Source organism: Meles meles, chromosome 4, assembly GCF_922984935.1.
Source record: "Meles meles chromosome 4, mMelMel3.1 paternal haplotype, whole genome shotgun sequence".
NCBI lineage: Eukaryota > Metazoa > Chordata > Mammalia > Carnivora > Mustelidae > Meles > Meles meles.
The window spans coordinates 96,865,593-96,886,121 of record NC_060069.1 but is presented as its reverse complement, the minus strand read 5'-3'; the positions used below and the strand labels follow the sequence as shown (position 1 = coordinate 96,886,121).

Here is a 20,529-nt window from a genome sequence, read left to right as displayed (position 1 = left end):
ATGGGATGGGCCATAATAGAGAGATTTGGACAATTTCCACAATCAGTAGCTAGCTAATCCCCCCAAACCCTCATAGTTGGTACTTAGTTTTGAGTTTTGGGAAATTCAAGGTGCCATGAACCCTATTTGGATCTAAATGAGGTCCTTGTTCCAAAATCAGGTGCCCTAGATAGCAAACCTGAATTTGAAAAAAGCACAATTTTTTTTTTTTTTTAAGAGACTTCATGTCCCTTTAAAGCTAAACGTTTTACCAGATGAATGCTGTTCACCTGTGAAGAGGCTGGGAAAGAGACCAGAGAAGGAAGTCATCTACGTATTGTAATAAGGCAGAACCTCCAGGAAATTTTGTATCATCTAGATCAGCCTTTAAGGTTTGTGAGTAGTAAGAAGGGGTTTCAGGAAAACCCTAGGGCATTACTGTTCAGGTGTATTGGTTGTTCTTCCCAAGTAAAGGCAGAGCTATTGGTTGGCCTTATGCACTGGGCAGTAGATAAACCAACCACAGTAAAAAAATGTGCTTTCAGTGGGGGATGGAGGCTCATAAATATGGGAATCGGTAAAACAAGGTGGTGAAGGATGACGACACTGTTTATGGCTCAGAGGTCCTGCACAAACTTCTATCTGTAGCCTTTCAATAGCATGAATGAGTCAGGAGTCTAAGTGATAGCAAGGTTAACAGGCAGCATAAAGTAAGAGGAAACCAATGGCTACGAACAACCCTAGTTATTATTTATATTCAAGCCAAATTAACACTTTTTCCAAGGATTCTTGTAGAAAGAGCACTATGTGATATGAACAATATCCTCAACAGACATTTTAAACTGAAACAGTTATGAGTTTTATAGGAATGCTTATTAAAAACATCCCTCACCAGGAACTTTGACTACATCCTCAGAGGCTGGCAGTGATTTGATTTTTGTAAACAATTAAAAATCACTTTGGCTAAGGTTGAAGGTGGAGGTGTGGGTTTGCCTGGAAAAGGGCACAAGAGAATATTCTGGAGTAATGAAAATATTCTGTATCTTGATTATGACTACTCAGGTATATATGTTTATTAAAACTCATGAACAGAACACCAAAGGAGTGCATTTGCCTCTCAATTAAAAATAAAAACAAAACTCGCAGGCCAAGTCTGGATAATTACAGCCAGAAAAATAGGCATAGCAAATTAAAATTTTGTACAAGTATATAGAATACTTCCATATGATGATTCTAATTCTTTTCAAGGGTAACATAATTTATCCAAACAAAAATACTGTTAGTTTGTCTTTGCTTTTATTTACTATCAGGATGCAAAAATTCCAAACTGCTACAAAATAAATGAGTTAAAATTAACTTAATCCTTACAACCACCATTAGAAGTAGGTGCTATTATTTTCCCATTTTATGGGAGGGAGTTCCAACAAAGGCCTTGCACTCAAGACCCTTTCCCCAGTATTTGGCCACACCCTGGCTCACGATAACCCACAAAAGCTCGACAGAGGAGAGGCCCCCAAGGCATTCACCTACAGGTGAATCATCGTCACTCAGTCCGAGAGTCCGGTTCTCTGAACCGCGACATTCCGAGATGCTAGAGGCTGCGCTGCGCCGTGGCCAGACCAGGTACCTGGTGACACTCTTCCCGTGGCCCCCAGCGGGGCTCAAAAGGGAACGCCACTGCCGGGAATGAATTCAGCCCCCTACCCGTCCACTTTCCGGCTAACCTGGGCCCCCGAACGCGGCTGCGCGGCTCCGCCCCTTCCCTGTGCGCTAAGCACGCGGTGAGGTCATTCTGCGCCTCCACACACCGGAAGCGGCCCTCTCCGCGCACCCTGAACCTCCGGCGCTCGGCCCCGCCCTCGTCTCGCGCGAGCTCCAGAACAGACTATCAGGTACTTGTACCCGCCGCCCTGCGGGCATGGCGTGAGTCCCGCCTGCTCTTCTTTCCCCTGACTCTCCTTGGCCCTGTCCCCGCGCGCACCTTCGCCTCCCCCAGAGACCCGCGCGTTCAGCCCCGCGTCCCCAGCGCGCTTGTGTCTACCGGGTGGTGACCAGGCGCCCACCCACGCAGCCCTCTGCCCAGGCGTGTTTCCTCATCACTACCACCAAAAAAGAAAAAAAAAGGAGGGGGTGGTGGGAAGGAGGACTGTCGGGAAGCTTCTGCCCAAAGCTTAGTTTTGAAGTTTTGAATTTGAATAGATAGTTCGGGGCCAAGAATGTGAAAGGTAGAAGAGCAGTTTAAGCGATAATGGTGTTCTGAAAGCGGAAGGCTGAGAGCAGTACGTGTAAATGTTAAAAGAGAATTTCCAAGGAAAGAGATGGTCATCGTCCCTCTCCCCTGCTTGCAACTCCCAAAAACACACTTTTGGGTAGAGCCAGAAGGAATGGCAGAATAGAATCTGGGGACCTTGGGGGAGGGAGGCAGGGGCTTAAAAGTTGGTCCTTAAAAGCCAACTAAGCCGGTCTCCGAAGGTCTCAGGAGCCCAAGATGGGAGCCCCACTCTCCTGTTTATAGACCGGAAAATCAAGGTCCAGAGTGCGTGGCTTGTCCAGTCATACACCTGATTCTTGGCAGAGCCAGGTGTAGTAGCCCAGAACTCCAGTTCCTAGGCATTGTTTGTAAATAATAAAATATGTAAATAACGTTTTACAAATATCCTTTATGAGTCAAGAAACTCAGCAAGGTCAGTAAGTCCTGTTGGGTAAGCTCAGCCTGTCTTCACCATTTACTCTTCTCCAGGTGCTTGTCAGCCGGCCCTCCCTGGCCCACAGAAGTGCAGCCCACCTGCAGCCAGGCGTTTAAAAGTGCCTGGTCCCTGTGAGTGAAGTAGGTGGGTAGATTTCGGGTAGATGGTGGAGGGCTTTGAACATGAATGCTGCAGGCAATAGGGCACAATGAATACTGGAAATGCGCATATGGTACCTCGCTCACCAGGGACTAGATTTGTCGAGGGAATATTAGGTGAGATCCCAAGACTCTGGAAGCCAAATCATTAAGCGGAAAGACAAAATTAAAATACTGCTGTTGAAAGGAAGGTTGTGGGGAGAAAGATTCTAGTTCAATAACAGAAAAATCTTTTCCCCTAGTTAAGTATGAATGAGTTAAGCACTGTTCTAAGAGCTTTACAAAATTAATTTACTTCTCACAGCAAACCAATGAGGTTGTTAGTATTTTGTCACCATTTTAGAGATGTAGAGGCTGAGGTGCAAAGAGGTTGCCCAGGGTAAGTAGATCTGTGCTGAGAAGGAGTGGCCTGGACTCAGAAGATTTGGGTCTCAGTGCCTCCATCAGTGGGTGTCTGAATTTACCCTTTCTGAGCCTCAGTTTTCTTATCTGCAAAATGCATATTGTCGTCCTGGCCTACTACTGAGATACAAAGTGCAGGTACTTTACAAACTGTGCATTGTGACACCAATGGAAGGTACTACCAATTAATAAAGGAGGGATACACCAGGCCAAATCCCAGTGAAAAAGAAAATGACAAGCTTGGTTTGACTTGTAGAATTTAAGGGCCTTGCCACTCACAGAGAGGCAAAGATGGAGTCATAGTTAAAATCGTTGGCTGTGGAACCCTGTGGCCCAGCAATTGCACGACTGGATATTTACCCCAAAGATACCCCAAAGATGTAGTGAAAAGAAGGGCCATTTGCACCCCAGTGTTCATAGCAGCAATGTCCACAATAGCCAAACTCTGGAAAGAGCCCAGATGCCCTTCAACAGACGAATAGATAGAGAAGATGTGGTCCATATATACAATGGAATATTACTCAGCCATCAGAAAGGATGAATACCCAACTTTTGCATCAACACGGATGGGACTGGAGGAGATTATGCTGAGTGAAACAAGTCAAGCAGAGAGAGTCAATTATCATGTGGTTTCACTTATTTGTGAACATAAGGAATAGCATGGAGGATATTAGGAAAAGGAAGGGAAAACAAAGGAGGGGGGTCGGAGAGGAAGATGAACCATGAGAGACTATGGACTCCGAGAAGCAAACTGAAGGTTTTAGAGGGGAGGGCAGTGGGGGGATGTGTTAGCCCAGTGATGGGTATTAAGGAGCGTATGTATTGCATGGAGTACTGAGTTTTATATGCAAACAGTGAATCACGGAACACTACATCAAAAACTAACAATGTACTATACGATGACTAACAGAACATAATAAAAAATTAAAAAATTTTTTTTAATTTTTAAAAAATTAAATCGTTGGCTGTGAAGCCAGATGGACCTAAGCTGTAATCCCAGCCCTGCCACTTATTAGCTCCATGACCTAAGACAAGGCACATCACATTTCTCATACTGCATTCTCTTGGTGATCCTCAATGTACTCACCTCTAAAATGGGTCTAATACATTGCTTCTAGAGCAGTTGTGAGAATTGAATGAGATGCACTTAATACAATGCCTACAGGTAGTGAGTGTTCAGTAACATGTAGATAGGGCCATTATTTTTTCTGATTCTTCCTTTTCCTCATCTTCTGTGTATCTTAATATTCCCACAGGGACAGCCTCACCATGTGTGAAGGACTGATGGAGAGGTATGTGGCTGCCATGGTGCTGAGTGCAGCTGGAGATGCCTTGGGGTACTTCAACGGGAAGTGGGAGTTTCTCCGGGATGGGGAAAAGATTCACCGGCAGCTGGCCCAGCTTGGTGGTTTGGACGCCATAGATGTGGAGAGGTGGAGGGTCAGCGATGACACAGTGATGCACCTGGCCACGGCAGACGCTCTTGTGGAAGCCGGCAAGGTCTTGGATTTGGCTCACCTGTATTCCCTACTTGCTAAGCATTACCAAGACTGCATGGAAGACATGGATGGCCGTGCACCAGGTAAGTGCAGCCAGTGGAGGTCACCGGCAGGTGGAGGAGAATACAGCCGGCCCAAGGCACTCATTAAAAATGTTGACTGAGATTTCAATATCAAGGAGACAGTTGTTTTTTTGTAGTTGTGATAAAAATAGAAACAACCTAAATGTTCTCTGATTTATTTATTTATGGTGATGCATTCACAGCTATTTAAAATTATGCAGATAAATGTTGACTGATAAAAAAAGATACATATTAAGTAAAAAAATGAGGCTTACAAAATACATAGGGTACCCAAAGGCACGTTGTTGCTCTGAACCCGTTGCTCCTTTTCCCAGCCTGGTATTCCATCTCTCAGCCTGTTTCTGGCATTCAGGATCTCCTGTGGTCAGGTTTTCATTGGGTTCTCTAAGGGCTTGGGCTTGGAGTCTGATGGTTTTGATGGAGTCACTAGCTAGCTGGTGAAGTGATTTTTGAGCCTTAAGAAGGTTCTTAAGCTCTGAGCCTTAGCTTAGTCATTTAAGAAAAGTCTTGTATGTTAAGCCTACCTTTTTGAGTTACTGTGATGTCTCAGTAATAACTGATAGAGATTCCAAGACTCTGTGAATCTGGTCCTTATGTCATCAGTCTTCTCGTGCTAGAGATTATATGGAAAGTTAGGAAAAGTGTTGGCTTGGGATTTGGAGTTGGGGGGCATTCATCATATTTGGGGGGATTTACCTTTCCATCAGAGAAACTTAGAGATCGAACTTGGTTCTTTCCTCCTCTGGGGGCTTTTGCTTCGGTTACACTGAGCCTTCGCTCTCCCTGACTCTTGCCAGGGGGTGCTTCAGTGCAGAATGCCTTGCTGCTGAAGCCGGATGAGGCCAATGGCTGGAGGATTCCCTTTAACAGCCATGAGGGTGGCTGCGGGGCTGCTATGCGTGCCATGTGCATCGGCCTCCGATTCCCTCACTGCAGCCAGCTGGACACGCTGATCCAGGTGAGCATCGAGAGCGGCAGGATGACCCACCACCACCCTACAGGCTACCTGGGAGCCCTTGTTTCTGCTCTTTTTACAGCCTATGCTGTGAATGGCAAGCCTCCCAGGCAGTGGGGAAAAGAACTGATGGAGGTGCTACCAGAAGCTAAAAAGTACATTATCCAATCAGGCTACTTTTTAGAGAAGAACCTTCAACACTGGTAAGTTGGTAGGTGCAAGCTCCTGCCGGAAAATGAACCCGGGGCGGTGGGGGGCACCTGGGTGGCTCATTTGCTTAAGTGTCTGCCTTTGGTTCAGTTCTGGTCTCAGGGTCCTGGGACCGAGCCCCACATCAGGCTCCTTGCTCAGTGGGGAGCCTGCTTCTCCCTCTCCTTCTGCCCCTGCCCCCATGCTCTCTTTCTCATGTGCTCTATCTAAAACAAATAAATAAACTCTTAAAAAAAAAAAAAAAAAAAAAAAGACTGAGTCTGAGTGTACACGTGCATGCACATGGGCACTTAGAATTCATAGATCAAAGCAACCATCCTGGTTTTCACCATCTACTTTTGTTATCTGCTGCATCCAGCACTGCCCCTCCCCCTGCCACCTGCTAAAGGGTTTCAAGTTCAGTGGTAGAAATGGTTGCCACCAAGTATCCAGTGAAGACCTCAATGAGTAGTCCACCTGCAGGGCTTCCCTGCTGTGTAGGGATCCTGTTCTGTATTCCAGCCTTCTATTGGTTTTGTGGTTATCCTATACTACTAAGTTCATACTACTATGAACTTTCCTGCTTATTTCCTAGAACCCATATCTTCAATGTTGTCATGACACACAGTATTTTGAAATCCTTGGCTACAGTGCCCAAGAGATAGGTTTTTTTCACTAGCTAGTTACAAGTAGTAAAGCCACAGTTTCCCTTTTTGGTGAGTTGACGTCACATCACCTTCCTTAGAATAAAGAGGTCCAGAAGCTTTCTACTGAAATTACCTGTGGTTGTGATGTTCCAAAGTTCTATCTTGAAAAAAACCGATATAAGTATATAAGGAGATGATGTGTTAATTAGGCTGACTATAGTAACCTTTTTACTACGTATCTATTATATCATCTTGCATGCCTTAAATATATACAAGTTTTATTAAGAAAACAAAGCAGGTGCCTGGGTGGCTCAGTCAGGTAAGCGTCTGCCTTCACCTCAGGTCATGATCTCAGGGTCCTGGGATCGAGCCCTGTGTCAGACTCCCTGCTCCGTGGGGAGTGCTTCTCCCTCTCCCTGCCACTCCACCTGCTTGTGTGCTCGCTCTTTCTCTCTCTCTCTGTCAAATAAAATTAAAAAAAAAAAATGAAGTGCTCTCTGGGGGGCTCAGTTGGTTGAACTTCCAACTCTTGGTCTCAGTTTCAGTCTTGATTTCAGGGTTGTGAATTCAGGACCCACACATTGGGCTCACTGCTCAGCAGGGAGTCTGCTTCCCTTTCTCTCTCTGTCTCTGCCTGCCTCTCTGCCTACTTGTGATCTCTGTCTGTCAAATAAATAAAATCTTTAAAAAAAAAAGAAAGAAAAAAATAAAGTAAAACAAGTAAGTTTTATCTTTGGAAGGTGATATTTGACACTATTCTCAATTCAGGAAAAATAGACCTTCATTTCTCACCTTTAACTTCCTATTTTATTTAGCAGCAGGTATCAGTGCCTTGTTTATATTAATCTTTGGCAAAAGTTTATTGAACAAATGGTACTTGGAACTCATTTTGAGTTTTTAATACAATTTTGATATTAGTACAAGAAGTTGAAGTCATCTTGGAATTCTCCTTCTTCCCACATCTATCTGGTACCTTTCTTTATGGCTCTCAAATTTATTTTTTCAATTGACTGTAGAATTTTTCCTTCCTACAGGTCCTACTTTCAAGACCAATGGGAAAAATACCTAAAACTTAGAGGGATTTTGGATGGCAAGTCAGCCCCTATCTTCCCCAAGCCCTTTGATGTCAAGGAGAGGGATCAGTTCTATACCTCCATGAGCTACTCTGGCTGGGGTGGCAGCAGTGGCCATGACGCCCCCATGATTGCCTACGATGCCATCTTGGCTGCGGGAGACTCCTGGAAGGAGCTTGCCCACCGAGCCTTTTTCCACGGGGGAGACAGCGATTCTACTGCTGCTATTGCTGGCTGCTGGTGGGGAGTTATGTATGGTCTGAAAGGAGTGAGCCCCTCCAACTATGAGAAACTGGAATACAGAAACCGGCTGGAGAAGACAGCCAGGGCTCTGTATGCTCTGGGCTCAAAGGAAGACACTGTAATTGCCCTTTAGTGAGATGTGATGTCATCTCTTGTTTTTTCCCATCTTGTGTGGTCCAGTTTCTTTTCACTTTTTCCCAGGTCAAGAGTTTTAACCTTATACTCTAGGAGTTTTGAGATGACATGTCCCTTGAGCACCTGAAGCTTATTTTTCCAAACTCACCCTATCCTGCCCAAATCTGACCCTCTTTCCATCCTAAAGAATCCTTGTCTCCATTGACAGGGTCAGCGTCTCCCCAAGGTAGAAGTCTCCAAGCCTCACACTTGAGTCTTCATGTTCATCATCTAAACTTTGACTAAGTTTTTTCTGTTTGTTTCAGGTTGAGTTCCCCAAAGGTGGACTCTCAGACAAGGATTTAAGTACAAGTCATTTACTGGGGAGGTGACTCCAGGAAGTGATAGGAGAATGGGGAAGTGAGACAAGGAGGGCAGGGAGGCCACAAGGTACATTACTGAGCATGTTACCACTGGGGGCAGTGAGAGTTAGTCCATCTGGGTTCTCCGGGTAAGCCATGGCTCAGAAGTGCCGCACCTGAGGAGCAAGCAAACTGAAGTGTTTATCCACCCCCCTCCATCTGACAGTGGTTGAGGACCTTTCCTGGGGATGCTCACTTCCTGGCACTTCTCAGCGGGCCTCTTGTGCGGGCCACACCCAGCTGTCTTTAGGCAAAGACTCAGGTGCTTGCAGCAGCATACAGTGCATGGGAACAGTGAGGGTGATAATGTGGGGTTCCCACAGCATCTCTGCCAGGTGGTTCTACCTCAGTATCCTTCACATGTACTACCTGTTTTACCCTTCTGCACCATCCATCTCTCAGCTGGATTTCCACAGTCCAGGCTACTCAGGTATGGGAGGTGCCACTTCTAGGTGTGCTCTGTACGTCACTGGCCGTGACACTTCACGTGTTGCTGGTTTCGTTGTCCATCTGCTTGTCTTTATTCTCCTCCAGACACAACCTAGCACAGTGCCTGCGAACATGGGAGGTACTGAATTCGTATATATGAAGTGAATGTTGTTAATTAACCTGCCTGGTGCCTTAACTCCATTCTTGTCTCCCTCCTTGCCCTCCAGAGTTCTCTTTACAAATAACAGATCAGCCATGCTGAACTTCTACCCACAGTCCAGTGAATGCGCACCCCCTTTCCTCATTTCTTGATGCTCTTCCCTCTCCTTTTTCACCTGGTAGATTCTTACTCATCCTTCAAGCCCCAGCTCAGATAGAACCTTCTAGGTGAAACCTGCTCTGATTGTTCAGGGACTTGGCCACTTTCTCCTCTTATGCCCACAGCCCTCTGTCTCCAGCCCTGTCACCACACTGATCCTGTTGTGTGGTCGTTGGGTGTCTTCTGAGGACAATCTCAGGTTCCTTGTGAGGAATTGTCCTCTTTGTGGCCTCCCTGCCTGGCCCACGAGAGACATTCAATAAATACTACTTTGGAAGTTTGTCAGATTGTGTGGATGTGAATGCTTTCAACATGCAGTTCCACGTCTGTTTCAGACACCTGCTACTTCACAGTTGATGGGAGTGTCGTGTGATGTGCTGGGAGAAATAGCAAGTCTGATGCTTTAACCATGCCCCTGTACCGACATGAGTGAGACAAAGCTCTCAGCTCCATATTTGCAGCAGGATTCCAGCAGAGGTGTGGGAAATATAGGTCTTATATACATATAGGGAGAAGGGAATTCCAAAGTTAATTTTCCGGCTCAAAAAACTCATGTATTTAAATATTTCAGAAAACAAGCATGGTTTTTTTTTGTTTTAAGATTTTTTTTTTTTTAGTTTATTTATTTGACAGACAGAGATCTCAAGTAGGCAGAGAGGCAGGCAGAGAGAGAGGAAGAAGCAGGCTCCCTGCTGAGCAGAGAGCCCGACGCGGGGCTCAATCCCAGGACCCTGGGATCATGACCTGAGCCGAAGGCAGAGGCTTTAACCCACTGAGCCACCCAGGCGCCCCAAACAAGCATGTTTTAAATATTACGAGTATGAAAACAGATTGTTCAGTAAGACAACCAACTGAAGTTTTTGACTTTTAGGGGTGCTCAGCTACAGGTCACAGAGCAATGTAATAACTTCTTAAATTTCCACATCTTAAAAGACTCCTTTGTATAAATATTCTGAGGTTAGTTTAAGAATCATAGAAAACACACAGTATGTACATTTTTACACAAGGTTCCTGAGCAGATTAGGTTGGAGACCCCTACAACTGCTTTTCATTTCCCACTTGATAAGATCTCACTTTATAGCACAGAACAGTGGGTGTTTTTCTGCAGATGTAAGAAAAGAGGAAACATTTCTCCTTTGTCTCTCTGAGGTTTCTTTTTCCCAGTAGTTGGGAGCCTGCACTTTGAAGGTGGAACACTAGAATTCTCTGAGCACTAATCAGAGAGCATACTGCGGATGCTTAAAACCTACAGTATAGAAAAGAGCAGGGGAGAATTTTAACAAGTGAAATCTGAGGCATGACCTGTTTTACTTCTGTACCCGGTTTGGTAAATTGTCTGAATTTAGTGAGTAAAACATGAAATGATTTTATATTTCCTCCATTACTGCCTTCAGTATACCGTTTTGAAGCTGCTTTTCCTGTCCCTTTGCGGATCATGTAGTTTTTGGTGTTTGGTGGGGAGTGGGGAGCATATTAAAAACCCAACCCAATTGATCCCAGTACAGTATTTTAAAAAAATTTCAGCTTTATTGAAGCATAATTGACATAAAATTATAAGGTATTTAAAGTACATCGTGGTGATTTGATGTACATATACATTGTGACTAGACTCCGCCCCATCTAGTTAATGACCATATCCATCACTGCACACATTTATCTTTGACGGGGGGTGAGAACATTTAAGTTCTACTCTCAGCAAATTTCAATTCTACAGTATAGTGTTATCAACTGTTGTCACCCTGTTATACCTCAGATCCTCAGACCTCATTCATCTTCATCTTTGACCAATCTCTCACTGTTCCCCCACCTCCCAGCCCCTGACAACCACTTTCCTACTTTGTTTCCTTGAGTTTGACCTTTTTTTTTTTTTTTTTGAGATTCCACATGTAAGTGAGATACCATGCAGTATTGTCTTTTTTTCTGTCTGGCTGTTTCACTTCACATAATGCCTTAAAGTCCATCCCTGTTGTCGCAAATGGCTGGATTTCCTTCTTTCGCAGGGCTGGATGATATTCCATTGTATGTATGTATATATTATGTATATACCACACCTTTATCCATTCATCTGTTGACACTTAGGTTGTTTCCCTTTCTTGGCTATTGTGGATAGTGCTGCAGTGAACACAGAAGTGCAGACCCTTTGAGACCCTGTTTTCATTTCCTTTGGATTTTCTTTGTTTTTAAAGATTTCATTTATTTGAGAGAGCATGCACAAGTGGGGGGAGGGGTAGAGGGACGAGCAGACTCCCCACTGAGCAGGGAGACTGGCACGGGGCTCCATCCCAGCACCCTCAGATCATGACCTGAGCAGAAGGCAGATGCCTAATTGACTGAGCCACCCAGGTGCCTCTGATTTCCTTTGGATTTATACCCAGAAGTGGAATGGAATCCCAGTCCAGTTTTATCAGTTCTACAACTTTGGGGTCATGCCCTCTTCCCTCCACGCCACTGTTAGTCCTGGGCCCAAAGAACTTAGAGGAGAAATGGGGATATTCCTCCCCTCCCTCTTCTAGGCTCCTTGCTCCTCTCAAGTATTATCCTGAGATCTTTCTCACTAATGGAGCTCTGGTAAGAAACGCTCAAGACCGCTGTCTTCTGGGGAGTCCACTCAGCCCAGGGGAAACTTGCCCTTCCTGCTCACATCCAGCAGTGGGAGTGCAGGCTTCCCACCTGCTGCTGTCGTACATTTGCACCCATCCCTCTCAGGTGCTGATGTGACCTTGATGTGGTCATCTTCAGTCTCAGTGGGTAGGTCCTCCCTCACAAGCTTGTTGTGGAGGATCAGAAAGAGCACCACCTCTCTTCCCCTTTTAAGAAGGTAAGGGGGAACCCCTGCCAAATGCTGACACTCTTTTTTTTTCATTCGAATCACTATAGTTTTCAGCTGGGGGAGGTGGGTGCTACCTCCTAAACCCTACAGGGATTTGTCTTTTCAAATCTTCCAGTCCCTTGAGAATGCAGTGGAGGAGGTAAGGGGAGGGTGGTAAGAGGGTAGCGACTAAGCATTTGTTATTTCCCTGGGAGAACTTCAGCTACAACTGGGGCACCAAAGAAAGACTCTAGAGATCCTGCTATATTTGCTTTGAGATTCTCTCTTTTCATCACAGGCACAACTTGAAAAAGAGTTCAGATTTTCAGCCTCATTTTTTCCTCAAACCTCAAAATCTCTTCAGACTTTACTCTCAACTGGCAACCTTGCTTGCTATCTCTCTGAGAAAAAAGGAGCAAACAGAACAATTGCACACTCCCCTTACCACCTCTGCCCATCCACCTACATTGACTCATGGTCTCCACCTTTGCTCCTGACTATGAGCGCTAGTGTGCATGTATGTGTGCGTGTGTGTATGTGTGTGTAGAAGGAGGAAGGATGAGAATGAACAGATGAAAGAGCTAATAAACTTAATTATATGCATGTGTGTTTTTTTTTTTTTTTTTAAGATTTTATCTATTTGTCAGAGAGAGGGAGAGAGCCCAAGCAGGGGAGCAGCAGGAAGAGGGAGTTCCCCTGAGCAAGGAGTTCTGTGGGGCTTAATCCCAGGATCCCAAAACACTGGTATCATGACCTGAGCTGAAGGCAGATGCTTAACCAACTGAGCCACCCAGGTGTTTTTATATGCATGTTAAAGTAAATTAAAAAACGATCTGATGCACAAAAGAATTTATCATGCTTATTAAGTTAATACATGTGTACTAAAACAGAAAAGATCATGTGACTGTTACAGGATTAATGATATGTTTTTAACCCGTTATATGACAGTGCTTCATTTGCTTTCTTTGTTATCAAAGATTGCTAGATGTTATCTTGAGGTCTTGGCAATATTTTTTTAAGATGTGAAAAATTAGCACTGGGCTCATCCCCTCTTCTCCAAGCTTCTTCACTCCCATATTCTCCATTTACTCCTCTCTACCTCTCCAGAGTAAACATGCATCTTTTTTAGACAGCCACAGAGCTACTGAGAGAGTGGGGGAAGGAATGGAGATCCTGATGATTTCACATCCAACCAGCCTACTGAATCAGCTCCTCAAAGAATGGCTGCTGAGGTCTGGTTAGGAATCTAGGGATCATCCATAGAGGGCATAGTGGGGAGACTTGCATCAGTTTTCATCCTTAGGGTTTGGGGGTTGAGAGAAGTGACACCTGGGTGTAGGGTAGACTCTTTCCATTTGGAGAAGGAAAAAGAGGAGAAGAAAGAGCTACCCTGTGTCAGGTAGTTCAGCACAACCCATTAACAGGTGAAGAAATTGGGCTCTGAGAAGCCGCCATCTGTCCAAGGTCACACATCTAGGCGAGAAGGAGCTGGGGTTTTCAGTCTCTTTCAGTGTCTTCAGTCCTGTCATACCACAAGTGTTAGCTGTAGTTAGAATGTTTTCCTTAGGCAAGGCCAAAATGAAACCCCAAGAGTTATATGGTGATGGCAGAAGCCTGTGCCCTCTGTTCACCTTCCCATAACCATGAGGTGAAGGCAGGACTTCAAATGTGGATGTGGGTGCAGGGGTAGGGAGGGGCAGAATGGAGGCCAGGTCAGACGGTGAAATGGGCAGAATCTTCACTCTCAACATCACTTCCCTCCTCAGAGAGCCTCCTCTTCTCACACCAAAGACACCCCACCCGATGCCTGTGCTGCGATCAGGACTTCTCCCTCCACACTGTGCTTGGTTACACCAGTTCCATGTAAGGTTCCTACTTCACCTTTAGTTTTTCCGTATCATCATCTGTACAGGCAGGATGGTCTTGGGCAAGTGTCTGCTCTCAGGGTCTCTGGATTTGGTGCCTGTGGACTTTCAAATCTACCATCCAAAGAACGTGAGTCAAAAATGAGATTGTCTGAAGATTGGGACAGTGTCCAATAAAGAACCCTATGGTTTCTCCTGAGCTAAAGAGCTGTGGATAGAGGTTTGTGCTTTGAATAGAGGGCCATGCTTCAAACCAGGGTTCCCCATCATTTTGGATGGTATGTGGGCAGCCATCTTCCATTGCTAATGCCAGCAGGCAGAGGTCACACAGTCTGCTTGTCAGACCACTTCAGGGGCTAGTCCTGTCTTCTCTTTAATGCAAATTGTCCGACTAAAGTCCATTTGTGAAACCTTATTTATTTATTTATTTTTAAAGATTTTATTTATTTATTTGACAGAGAGAGATCACAAGTAGATAGAGAGGCAGGCAGAGAGAGAGAGAGAGAGGGAAGCAGGCTCCCTGCTGAGCAGAAAGCCCGATGCGGGACTCGATCCCAGGACCCTGAGATCATGACCTGAGCCGAAGGCAGCGGCTTAACCCACTGAGCCACCCAGGCGCCCCGTGAAACCTTATTTAAATGAAAACCTGGAAAACATGTAAGCACAGGTGGTAGGGGGACATGGCAAGAATAGAGGAGGTGACACTGAATGAGTGAAATTGGGAAACATGACTTTCAGCAAACAAATGAATCTCCAGCAGGAGGATGTCTACTGGAGACTGCTCTAGTGATGGCAACATTTTGGGATGAGATGTGCTTTCAGGTGTCCCTGACTTCACACCAGCCCTGAATCCAGGAAGCTGGGAGGAAGGCTCCCTCCAAGGGCATGCATGTTTTCCCTCTTGCAGGAACACGGTAATTAAACCTAAGAAAAAGCACATTCTGTGTGTTTTGCAGAAAGACCTGGCTCTGCTCCTGGGCATGATAGTTACCCCTCCGGGCCTGAGGTTGTTGAGGGCTAATGTACTTCAGAATCAATAATGGCTACCTTGAGGGCTGTGGTGAGGAAGAGACTAGGTGTGAGATAATAGAAAATATGTATCTTGGTCTCTGCCCTTGGTTCCTGTCCCCAAACTCCCGAAACCACTGTAATTTCCTACATTAGAAGATCGCTAGGAGCATCTTTAGTTCTAATAGTTGGTCTTTGGCCTCAGTTCCTGACACAGGGCTCCTGAAACACTTATAATTTCTTGGGTGATAAGCGTGTGATATGTTCTGATGAGGTCACTCTGAGTGGGTTCCCGGATGGCTCCTGGATGAGGGCTGGTCACCAGAAAGACCAAGCCATGATTGGAAGCTTGGATTTTTCAGCCCTGCCCCCCACTCTCTTGAAAGAAGAAGGGCTGAAAATGGAGTTAATGATTGATCATGCCTACGTGAAGAAGCTTCCATGAAATCCCAAAAGAATGGGCTTGGAGAGTTTCTGAGTTGGTGAACCCATGGAGGGTTAAACACACTTTAAAAATTAATATGACCTTGCTTTGTAGTCCCTAGCTGGTGAGACCTAGAATTATATCCTAGAATTAGTTCATATTGGTTATTATACTAGTTTATGTGCCCACGCCCCCATCCCCATGGTGATTCCATGACACACATGCAAACACATACACACACACAAATAAATAAAGCCATATTCACTTATGGAGCTGTCAGCTAGGGGCCCTGACAGCAGGCAAGGGAGGTGGGAAGAGCTGGGAACAGGCAGAAAGGGAGGGCTGAAGGGAATCCAGTGGACTCCAGGGTGGTAACCTAGAGGCCTCCCCTTCTTCCCCCCAGATTTTCCTTTTTCTGTTTCTTCTCTCTCTCTTTTTAAAGAGTATTTATTTATTTATTTATTTATCTATTTATTTATGAGAGAGACAGAGAGTACAGAGGAGAAGGAGAGGGTGAAGCAGATTCCCTACTAAGCAGAGAGCCTGATGCAGGATGCAATCCCAGGGCCCCAAGATCATGATCTGAGCCACAGGCAGATGCTTAACCGACTGAGCCACAGGCGAGCTCTCTTTCTCTCTCTCTCTCTTTTTTCTCCCCCCAAATAAATATTTAGTGAGTACCAGTTGTATGTCAGACACTGTTCTAAGCACTGAGCACACAATAGGGAGCTCAGCAATGAACACTGGATGCTGAACACCCGTTCTTGGTCTCTTCTTGCCTCCTCGTGTTCTCAAATCCTTAGCAAAGAAAGCCACATGACTGCGTGTGACAATGGTAGGTCAAAGTGTTGTCTCAGATCAGGCCCCTCGCTGCTGCCCTCTCCAGATGGGCACACTCTACCAGAAGTACCATGCCTTCCCTTGGCGAATCCTGAGCACCAGCTGTGTTGCAGGCACTGCGCTAGGCTCTAGAGATAACCTCATTGAACAAATGAGACCCGAATTTTGTTCTGAGGCTGACATTCTCCTTGGGGGAGACAGACCTTATACACTGAATATAATTGGTGTTTCTCAGTGTCTCCTGACGTCGTCATCTAAAATCTGCCCCCTCACTTTCCAGGAGGCCCCCCCCACACTTCCTTGGTCCCTTCCAGCTGTGCTCCCCACACTGCTAGAGTCTTTGAGCTTTAGTATCCTCCCTGGTAAAATGGAGATGGCTGTAATAAGAATGAACAGAAAACTTGTGGTTCTAGCATGTGTACAAGCATGTGAGGAGCATGCTGGAATCCTGGGCCCAACCCCAGAGATTCTCACTTTAGCGCTCTGAGTTCAGGTCCTCTGGATGATGCTCGGTCAGGGGGTCCCACACAGGAGGCCTCCAACCCCACCCGGAGAGCACTGTTCTAGATGATGAAGGGGGAAAGGGAAGGTGCCGTCTAAACCTCAGCTGCGTTAATGCCGCCTACAAGGATAACTGGGAGAACTGGGGTAACTGGCATGACATGTTAGCTCCAGAGTGGGATGAGTGGCTGTGAAAATGTAGCCCTCAGTCTGCTGCCACGGGGAACTTAATGGACTGCGGTCCCAGCTGCCCTCTTTCTGGATCTCCCCTCGTCTTTGTGCAGAGACTGACCCCAGCTAGTGATGGAGCAGGATGGAGATGCTGATCCAGATTCATTCATATAAGACACAGGATGGTCTTATATGATGGTTAATGAGGACCTTCAGCTTGAAGATTCCCCATTTCCCTTGCCAGAACATTCCAGGAACCATGAGGCAGTGCAAGACTTTTTCATGTCTTCCTCTTTCCTTCCCCCTCTCTTTCACATGTGTCAGACCTACATCACTGTCTCTAACTTTTTTAGCGCCCCTTATTCTTCACAGGTGTTATCACCAGTAAATCTCTTTCACATCTAGTCCCATCTTGACATATCCTCCCTGGGGAACTGGACTTGCACACCCAGTGTGGTCTGTGGTATCAGAACAGCCTTTGGTTGTGCCCTATTTGTTGCTCCTTGCCTTCCTGGTGCCAGCAGGGGGATCATGTGCATGAGGGGAAGCCAGGGCTGGCCCTGCCAAAACCGTTTACCCTCAGCCTGGGCAGGCCTGGCACAGCCATACAGGCGCGGCACCAATGCCTCTTTGGGGGCTGTTTGTGTCTGGTACAGTGGTTCAGAGCATGGCTGCTGGCGTTAGCTTATCCCAACACTACATGGCCTTGAGCAAGGTACCTAATATCTCTAGCTCTAAAGCCGTACTCACCTCCCCGATTGTCTGAGGTTTCTTTCTGCCCTGTTGGCAGGTTCCCTCTGCCTCTTAGCAGCATGCTACAATCTCAGGAGTGCTGGGCAAGTACCTTGCCTTCCCCTTGCCTCTGACCTGCCTAGACTAGCTCTCTGTGGTTTCTGCTACTCTTTTGGGCAGAGAGACCGTGTGGCACACTGGAAGCGCCCTGGTTCCAGGATCCCTTAGCCACTTCTAACAATAGAGTTTCTATAGGTCCCTTTCTTTCTCTACTGTTCGGTTTCTTTATTCACGAATTTAGGAAGGTGAACATCTCTTTTTAGAGGCCGGGCTTTACTTCTAGCTCCAAGAGTCTACGAAAGGATAGTACTCTCAGAGGCAAACTTCATAGTCTTCTACTCTTTCTGTTAAATGTACACTAAACACAGCAGTTCAGTTCTGTTCTAGGCCGTGGGGATTCAGAACTGAAAGGAGGATGCCTCGGTGGCTCCATGGGCTGGGCGTCTGCCTTCGACTCGGGTCATGGTTCTGGGGTCCTGGGGCTGACCCTGCTTCAGGCTCCCTGCTCGGTGGGGGGTCTGCTTCTCCCTCTCCCTCTGCCTCTAACCACTGCCCCCACCCCCAAGTCATGTTCTCTCTCTCTCAAGAAAACGAAAACAAAAACTGAAAGGAGAATGAAAGGAGAAGGTCTTTTCCCTCGAGTTGCTTAGAGTCTTCCTAAGGAGACAAACATCTCCACAGATGACTCCGTACGATGAGGGTTTTGTCACCACCTAGAGATGAAAGACTTCTGCCTTGGTTTTTACTAACATTTTACAATGGGAAGTGGGAGAGGTGCAGGAAATCATTTCCTGATGATGTCTAGCTCAGAGAGGAAGGACAATGTGTTTCAGCGTCTCCTGCTTTAAAAAAAAAGAAAAGTGTATTTATTTTCGTTGAGAAGAAGAAATCCACAAACTGTGGAGTTTAAGCAGATAAGGAGAGTTCATTTTTCATTTACAGGTCAAGAGGCCAGTTAATGATTAGTGAGACCCAAGTGGGTGTTTGGTGTCCAAAACTTTGAGAGACTCGGCTTCACCCCAGCTCTGAGACTTGCAGCTCAGCGATGCCCCCAGGCCTCAGGAAGAGACTCTTCTGCTCATGGGGGCTCCTTTTGTGGCTTAGCGTTGGAAGTGCAGGTAATTCTGGGGCTCGGATAATTGGGTGGCATTTCTTTGTCAGTGGTTCTATTTCTTAAGCCACCTGTTTATGCAGTGCTAACCTTTGGAAGGTCCCCTAAAAGCCCTCCTTTGAGATGAATTTAGAAGAGGGAGGAAAAAACCCTACAATCATAATGGGACTGATGGCAACCAGGACACTCCCTCAAGTCCCCTAGTTCTTATACTCTTTTCTCTGAAAGTTGCATTAATCCTCTTCACCTGGCACAAGCCAGGATTAACTCTAAGAAAATAAGACTTTATTATTTCCAAAATATGATTTACATTCCCCATATTAATATCCACTGTACCAAGATATATTTAATTTTAAAATCTGAATTTTCCATGGGGCGCCCTGGTGGCTCAGTTGCTTAAGCGTCTGCTTTCTGCTCAGGTCCTGATCTTAGACTCCTGGGACTGAGCCCCACCTAGGGCTCCCTGCTCAGCGGGGAGCCTGCTTCTCCCTCCCCAGCTCCCTCTGCTTGTGCTCTCTCTCCCTGTCTCTGTCAAATACATAAATAAATCTTTTTAAAAATTAAAAAAAAATTTTTTTTCAGACTAATGGAAATTTTGTCGTTGAGAACAGTAGATGTCCTTGCTAATCCACTGACACAGCTCAAATTTAGGTTTGTTGTCCTTCCTGGTAGGACGACGATAGCGAGTCCCTGCTAACCACAAAAGAAAGGATGACATTTAGAAAAAATTCCTTCAAGTGCCACTTTGCATTGCACCTTTCCCCAGGTAAAAACCCCACCCACCATGCCTGCTGCTTAATGTAGCAAATGTAAACACTCCCGGGGCCTGGAGGTTCTCTGGCTGGTGAAGATCCCTCTCTTCTGAGCACTGGTCCTTCTGCTGGGAAAGCTTACCCCCAACCCACCTCCCCTGCAAGTCCCCACTCATTCGTGTTCACCAGACATTTAATTGTCAGTCCCTGGCTTTAGAATGTATCAGTGCTTCTGCCTGGAGCTGCTCATACCTTTTTGTTGATGTATGCTCTTCACACCTTCCAAGAGACCTGCCATGATTCCTCCCTCTCTTGAAATACCTCCTTGCCTCCCTCAGCACCCCTCCCTGCTCCAAAGTTCAGCGTGCATAAATGCATTCACCCCTGCCTTAACAGGGAACTTTTAAAAGGTGTTACTCAGCATCATGTGTGCTTTCTCTTGAGTACGCATTTGTGTCTGTGTATAAAATGGCCTCCTTTTATGTATATCAAATTTGTGTGTTCGTGTGAAATTCTGCCATATGAACCACAGAGTTCTCTTGTTATTCTACATGGCTGTTTATACATGATATACTATATCTGAAAGGATTTCTGTCTTATGCATTATTGATAGATGTGGGAAATACTGCCCTGCAAAGAAGCTATGACAATTTATTAGTAAGTAAGCATGGCATTTCCCCAGCCTGTCTGCCAATACTTTGTAGTATCAAACATTTTTCATGTTGTCAACTTGATAGAAAAAATTGTTATTGCATTGTTGTCTTAATTCTGCGTCTGGTGGCTTGTTTAAGCAATCTTACTATAAAGACAATTTCTCATATTTTCTTCTTAATCCCACATGCTAGCCCAATCGGACTAAGATCACCAGGAACAAACCCTTTAACCATGGTGTGTTTTTTCAAACAGTGCTGTTTTATTTTGCCAAAATTTATTTTTATTTTTTTATATACTTATATATATTATTTTGCATGTATGTCCATAAAAATTTATTTATCATTTTCTTTTCTTGTATTACCCATGTTCTGTTGATTCTAGGATTATTATAACCTCATGAAAT

General features: G+C 45.5%; 2 protein-coding genes across 6 annotated transcripts in view; both read left to right on the top strand.

The window, feature by feature from the left end:
- Nucleotides 1-1,746: 1,746 nt before the first annotated feature.
- ADPRH (ADP-ribosylarginine hydrolase) lies at nt 1,747-9,481 on the top strand. 3 transcript variants are annotated; one of them, XM_046002383.1, is made up of 5 exons: nt 1,747-1,871; nt 2,720-2,797; nt 4,483-4,808; nt 5,606-5,966; nt 7,634-9,481. In XM_046002383.1, the coding sequence occupies exons 3-5, from the start codon at nt 4,496-4,498 to the stop codon at nt 8,046-8,048; spliced, it is 1,089 nt and encodes a 362-aa protein (XP_045858339.1). In that variant the 5' UTR covers nt 1,747-1,871; nt 2,720-2,797; nt 4,483-4,495; the 3' UTR covers nt 8,049-9,481. The 3 variants fall into 3 exon arrangements, with proteins under 3 accessions (XP_045858339.1, XP_045858336.1, XP_045858338.1); XM_046002380.1 differs by having other exon boundaries at nt 2,720-2,810; XM_046002382.1 differs by lacking the exon at nt 2,720-2,797 and having other exon boundaries at nt 1,790-1,871.
- The window catches only part of PLA1A (phospholipase A1 member A), a 40,115-nt gene continuing 25,219 nt past the window's right edge, over nt 5,634-20,529 (top strand). For 2 of the 3 annotated variants that reach the window (XM_046002376.1, XM_046002378.1), the window contains exons 1-2: nt 5,634-5,766; nt 18,552-18,727. In XM_046002376.1, coding sequence (XP_045858332.1) covers nt 18,655-18,727 — 73 coding nt within the window. In that variant the 5' untranslated portion in view covers nt 5,634-5,766; nt 18,552-18,654. Of the gene's footprint in view, nt 5,767-13,856; nt 13,872-18,551; nt 18,728-20,529 lie in introns of those variants that run through there. The other variant, XM_046002377.1, reaches the window with a different exon arrangement.